Source organism: Poecilia formosa, unplaced genomic scaffold, assembly GCF_000485575.1.
Source record: "Poecilia formosa unplaced genomic scaffold, Poecilia_formosa-5.1.2 Scaffold352, whole genome shotgun sequence".
Classification (NCBI taxonomy): domain Eukaryota; kingdom Metazoa; phylum Chordata; class Actinopteri; order Cyprinodontiformes; family Poeciliidae; genus Poecilia; species Poecilia formosa.
Window position 1 is genome coordinate 699,408 of NW_006800291.1, and position 6,919 is coordinate 706,326.

Here is a 6,919-nt window from a genome sequence, read left to right on the forward strand (position 1 = left end):
TGTTCAGACACCAAACCAAGAAGTTACAGTCCAGTGGAGGAGGGGCTCAGTCTTCTCAGAAACTATGATCTGGTTTGCAGCCAAGGTGTCCAAAAGGTTGTCATGACAACAATTTTCCATGACAAGCCTAATTCACGTGAGGCCTTGGAAAAGGATCTTTTTCACCATCACTGACCTTCCCTGTTTTGGCATGTTGAGATAATTTTATGCTGCAAAGCAAAGAGACTTATGGAGAATAATGTCAAAACATCTGTTGACTCATTCACACTGCGTGGCTAGAGGCAGTATTCATGGTAAATGCTACAGTTATTAGTAGAGGAGTCCTTGTCTTTCGTCTCAGCTTTCTCAGTATCACACAGATTAACGAAAACTGTTTAAGCTTTTTATACTTTTCTATTTGTACATTTTAGAAATAAAAACATTACTCAGGATCGGTGAGGATCTGTCTTTGTTCTGTGTGAAAATATGAACAAGATGAGAAATCAGGGATTTACTGCTCAGCACAATACCTTTATTATTTGAGAAAATCTACAGGAATACTTGGTTATTGTTTGGTTGTAAATATATTTCTAGATGAATAAAAAAATATTTAGCTAATGGTGCAACAGCAGCTTAATTAGTAAATACTGATATACTGAAGTTCTTTCAATCTTAAAACAAAAAAATAGATTAATTATCTGGACTTTAAAAAGGGTTTATGTATTAACGCTGACGAATAACTTCACGCATGCGCACAGTGCTGAAGGACAGAAAGACGATTCTTTAACATGTAGCGCTGCCGCGGTAGAACAACACGGTTAACTAAATCAACCCTGGAGATGAATATATTATTCATTTAGTGCCACAAAGTGAAGAATAACCGAAAACCAGTCTCGTTCTTCTCTTTCTCACTTTGTGTCGGCTACGCTACGTCCAGAGCCGTTGCCATAGCAACTGACTGACAACAACCGAAACGTATCAAATTCGGTTGATACATTTCAACCGAATTTGATACGGTTGAAACGTATCAAATTTGAATTGAGTTAACATTTTGTTTAACTCAATTCAACTGAATTGAGTTAAACAATTCAGTTGTGCCGACATTTATTAGCAGGTTGTCAAAGTCAAGCTGCATAATTCACAACAAATATCATCTCAAGGTGCTTTACAAAAAAATTATTTTCAATTTAATCATTGAAAAATTCCAATTTTCTATGGATAATTATCAAATAGTAAAGCATGCTCAATTAGATGTTCTTATCAATATAGGAACATCTATATTGATACCAGCAGCATGTTCAGATGCTGGTATCATCTGAACACGTAGAGAATCTGTTTGAGAATCTTTCAGAATCTTCGGATCAACTTATCCTTCTAGCAGCAGTTTGAGTTATTGTTCATCACCAATACTAAAAATGACTGGACACAAAAAATATGGGAATTATGGAACAAAGGATCAAGACTGTTAATCCTCAATGAACATCAGGCACCTAAAGACAGATATTTCCCTTCAGGTTTTAGTCATATTTTTTCATAATCACATTCACTCTTGACATCACAAGTGAAATTAATTTACCTTCACCATATCCTGTTTTTTACTTTTGTCTTATAAGACTTTTTTTTTTTGGTAAAAACTACTATCAGTTGTTCCTGCAAACAGCTTCCAGTTTTCCTTATCAATTGAATTTGAATACTATGGGAGTAGGGAGCACCTTTAATGTCTGTCCTTTACATTATGTTCTGATGGTTGAGGTATGCTCATAAGACCATCATCTGAACAAACCATTTTCTTTTTCCCCTTTATATTTTCAGACTGTTTGGAGATTAATTCCAGAGTTTTCTGCTCTTTCAATTTATTCTTCATTCCCCTTCTGAAAAGCTCTCTGACACATTTTTAAATTCTATCACCTGAAGAACATCTCCAGGATTAGAGGACTAATGTCTCAGCGAGATCTAGAGAAACTCATCCAGGCGTTTATCTTTAGCCACATTGATTACTGCAACAGCGTCTTCACAGGTCTGACTAATAAATCAATCAAACAGCTGCAGCTGATCCAGAAGCTGCTGCTCAGGTTCTCACTAAAACAAGGAAGATAGAGCACATAACACCAGTTTTAAAGTCCCTACACTGGCTCCCTGTAGCTCAAAGAATAGACTTTAAAATACTGTTGCTAGTTTATAAATCACTGAATGGTTTAGCACCACAATACATTAAAGATCTGTTATTGCTGTATCACCGTCTAAAGCCCTCAGATCTTCTGGTTCTGGTCTGCTCTGCATCCCCAGAACCAGAACCAAACAAGGAGAAGCAGCATTCAGTTTCTATCCACCACAGATTTGGAACAAACTTCCAGAAAACTGTAAAACAGCTGAAACACTGGGTGCCTTTAAATCTCAACTTAAAACCCACCTGTTTAGAGTTGCTTATGGCAATTGATGCCTTCAATGTATTTTATGTTTTTAATGATTTTATCTTTTCTTTTTATCTTTTTATTACTTTCTTTTTATTTTTCTTTCTCACTGTTTCCGAGAAGTTAAAGTCCTTGTCAAACGATGTTTTGACTAAAGTAAAATTATGTAAAGCACTTTGAAATGCCTTGCTGCTGAAATGTGCTATACAAATAAAATTTGATTGATTGATTGAAAATATGATGAATCTACTTAGAGAAGTATTGATTTCATAAAGTTCTGCAAGCTATGTTTTAAAAAACATCTTTGTTCAGCAAATACAAAAACTCCAATATTCTATCAGTCTGTCGACAAAGCCACTCCTCTGTGTCTTCTTATGATGACTGAAGGTCATATTTATATTGCTGCACAGCAGAATAGAGCGTTATTCCTGTGTTTTTACACTATCTGAGGTTCTCATCTACCTTTGGATCAGTCCTTTTGCTTCTTTCTCCTCTGAGCCTCAGTTTGACCTTCATGTGCCCTTTAGTGTTTTTATTGCATATACACAGAACAGACAAAGCAACAATGCTACCAACTGCAGCACTCTGTAGCCCATACTGGTTTTGACTGGGAAATGTGTGATGATGTTTGGTCCTGTTGAAGTGTTCAAATGAGATCGGACTCAGAAGATAATTCAGGTCTTTTCACACCTTCCAGGATATCATTTTAATCATCATTTTCAGCTGGTGAGGTTCTATGGAGGACCAAAACATAATTAAAAATAAAAGCAGAAAAATTTGTTTTCCATTTCCTCATACATGTGTTTCAACAAGAAACATTGCCAAAAAGGTCTCAAAAGAGGGTAAGTTAAGTTTTTTTTTCTAAAAAGTTCAATAAAAAATTAGGGCAAGGAGAGGGGATGATATCAAAATGGGTAGGATGAGATGTCAAAAAAAATTGTCTTTAAAATTTATCTGATTTTCTCAAAAAAAAAATTGAGAAAATTTTTGACTTCTCAAAACTGAAGTTTATTTGTCAAAATGTATTTTTTTTCTAAAAGTTTTCTGACTTTGAAAGTTTAAATATCAATCATGCATAGAAAGGTTAAAATTCCAATATATTTTTAAAATTCCTGTACACTTATTTTATAAATAGCTAATAGAGACTTGATTAGGTGATAGTTGCTGTAAGGTTTCCTGCTTGTGCATCTGTACTAAGAAGGTGAGATACAAATGGCGTTTTATATAAAATTGATTATTATCATTATGAAGTATCTTAGAATATACTTTTCTTGCTACAAAGTATTACAACCTTTGGATTTCTATGAAAAGGTCTAATGAGTCTACAAATAAAGTCCATATGTAAATTTATTTGAAAGAGAGAAAAAGTTAAATTTTTGGGTCTTTTCAAAACTGAATAAAGTGTTACAGTTGCTCCCGATCAGACTCTCTCTGACTGGGAGCAACTGTAGCACTTTATTGTGTGTTTGAGACACAAAAACATGTAAAGTCTTCCAGCTTCCTCAAGTTGGACAGCAGCTCGTTCCTTCAGCCTGTTTCCTTTAACCAGCAGCTTTAAACATCAACTTTGTTGATGCCCTGTGGATTTTCCCACCATCATGGAACTGTGTGATTATGAACTGGGTCAAAGATCACAGTTTTGGATCGTTGGGTTGAAACTCCCCAGTTAACCTGTGGTTAAGTCTAATTAAAATATCAACATTTTTAATGATAAAACAAGAAGAGGTCATAATTATCTGGTTAATAATAGCACTAACGAGAGATATGACAAAAAAATGTCAAACAATTTTTCAGATGTCACAATCTGTTGGAAGGAGCTGCATGTGGGAAAAACAGAATCTGCTCTCATGCGGACAGAAACATAAAAAGTCACTTATTCCCCTGATATCTTCAGTAAACGCACAAAAAGCCAGCGCCCTCGTGTGGTCATTGTTATTTACTGCATTGCCTGGATGTTGCACAGCATGAAAACATGAAACATTACAAGTTTTATTAGCATCTCCATGAAACTCAGCAAAATGAGTTAGTCAATTTTAGGATGAATATCTCAAACTGGGGAAAAAAATGGCTGAATAGCAATTCTGTAGGTGAGAAAACAATCTTAGAACCAGCAGAGGATATGTTTTGTAAATTTGCTCAGAAAATCAACTGTAACTGTTTTAGAGAAAAAAAATCTATCAGCCAGGAAAAATACTGCATCACCTTCAAAGATCAGGTGACAGCTATGCTGTCCAAAACTTTTGCACCACAGGCCAAAATTTGCAAGTTAAAAAACAAAATGGCCCCTGAGTGTGTCTAACTAAAAAACACAGAAGAAAATCATGTTAGTACTTTAAGAAAAGTACTAACATTTTGGCCTGAACAGAAAGGTGTACAGTTATTGTTTTTACTTTTTGGTCTGAATATTTTCTATCCTGTTAGAAAATGTTTTTTGTCTATTCTAATGAAAACACCTTTCTAAGACCCTCGCTGCATCCAGCTAATTTTAGTAAATGGGTGTCCGGATTTGTTACAGACCAAAAAGTAATTGAATATTTATTTTTAACTAAAAACAAGGTTAGCAGAGTAAAAATACTTTGTGTTGCACCTAAAACCTTACATTTCAGAATATGTAAATGTGTAAAAATTACAAGTGTCCATCGGCTCCACTTTCAGGAAGGTTGAATTTTTATCACACTTTGGGGCCGCAAGTGGCCCCCAGGCCGCAGTTTGGACAGCCCTGGACTACAACAAATAAACCCTAATGGATTTACATGCACACTTAAGTTCTGTAGGGTCACTGCAAATAAACTGATTTAAGAACACGTCAGCTTTATAAAAAACATTTTACTGTACAACAGTCTTGAGCATGTGCAAAATGTAAAAAAAAAATGTAAAAAAAAAAAAGAAAAAAAAGAAAAATACGTCCATTTGAAGAAATTCAAGGACAGGAGGTACAAAACCAAACATGAATTCACATAGTAAATGTTGCGAGAGTCGAGACCCTTCAGTTGGATCTGAAATGTAAATGAAGGAAGCAGAAAAATTTTAGCTTTTAGTAGAAAGAAAAGCAACAATAACGGATTGTACTTAAAAGAGAACAATAAAATCCTCCAGGTTGGAACCACACGTCATTCAAAATTTTAAAGTACTTACAGGACTGATAAGTTACATGTTCCTGACTGGAAGTTCAAAGTAAATAGTTTCCATTAAAATGGAGCTCATAATCACAACCACAGGTTAAAGCTGAGAGTCTCAGAAGCTGGAGCGTTGTTGGACTCTCACCAAGATGCAGCGCCCGACTCTCATTGAGTGGCTCCAAGGAGGAGACGGACAGTAAAGTGTTTCCAGTTCCGAGTTCTGATCCGAGGTGAAGTGTGTGTGGTGCCATCAGACATGCGGGTTCCCAACCCGGCATGAAGACTTTCCACATATGGTTCCTTGAGCCAGCCAGCAGAAACGCTTGTTCTGGTTTTAAACCTGGAGTCTCTCCTCTGGTGAGTGATTACTGAATGTTTTCTGTCATTTCATCTGGAGCAGCTTCATCTTGTTTCCTAACAGAGCAAGAACAGGAAGGGTTAACTTTGATGAAGTCGTCTGTGAGAGTGAATGTTTCAGAAAGCAACACGAACCCAGTCCTTTGAGAAACTTGTTCACGCCACTCGGCTCGGGTTCTAGACACGAATCCAGATACTCGGCCACTCTGGACTCATAGAGCCCTGGGAGGAGAGCCAGGACAGAGAGGTTAGCCAATCAGAGTTAAACATCAGCTGATAGACCACATCAACTAAGGTCAAATATGTTCACACATTCTCTCAAACTGCTGCACAATTAAAGTTTTAAAGGTAGTTTTACTGAGATTTTCAAACAGGTTTAAAACATGGTGAACCTCGAAGGAAAAAGCTGGATTTTATTTTCAGGTGTTAGATCAGTGGTTCTTAACCTCTTTTGAGGTACCGAACCCACCAGTTTCATATGCGCATTCACTGAACCCTTCTGTAGTGATAAATAAAATATAATTTTTTCCCCCAAATTCAAAACGTCTTCTTAAAAGGTAGAGTCTCTGAGAACAGTTCTTCAAAATATAGTCAGTGTTTTCAGCAAAGTTGAGCTGACTGTCCAGGAACATTCTTAAGACAATGAAAAACTAACAATACATAACAAAGACTTTGTGGTATTCTGATTTAGTAATGTAATTATATTAGTTGGGTTACCACCCCTAGAGGCAGTAGCAACCCCGAAAAGATGCGATTAAGGAGCAGATTTAGAAGTACACCGAAAGCAGTGACGTGCGGTGAGGTTCATAGCTGGTGAGGCACCGACTTAATTATAATTGGATTTGCAAATCTAGACCCCTGCATGTTATTGTTTACATAAGGAAATTTCGCGCATGGGTACAACGCTGGAGGGCAAAAAGACTATTGATGACATGTGATGTTTAGCCACGCCGCCGCCGCAGAATAATTCCGTTATCTCAAACATGTAGATATTATTAATTTCGTGCTGTACTTAACAGCAAAGGGAGAAACCGTTAAAGTACAACTCAAAAC

At 36.4% G+C, this 6,919-nt stretch overlaps 1 protein-coding gene across 5 annotated transcripts in view; it reads right to left on the reverse strand.

Moving 5' to 3' along the window:
- Positions 1-5,239: 5,239 nt before the first annotated feature.
- dennd2c (DENN/MADD domain containing 2C) overlaps positions 5,240-6,919 on the reverse strand; it is a 29,879-nt gene continuing 28,199 nt past the window's right edge. For all 5 annotated transcript variants that reach the window (XM_016661991.1, XM_016661993.1, XM_007574448.2 and 2 more), the window contains exons 16-17: positions 6,002-6,088; positions 5,240-5,923 (exon numbers count right to left, since the gene is read on the reverse strand). In XM_016661991.1, the coding sequence (XP_016517477.1) occupies positions 5,892-5,923; positions 6,002-6,088 (119 nt within the window). In that variant the 3' untranslated portion in view covers positions 5,240-5,891. The remainder of the gene's footprint in view (positions 5,924-6,001; positions 6,089-6,919) is intronic.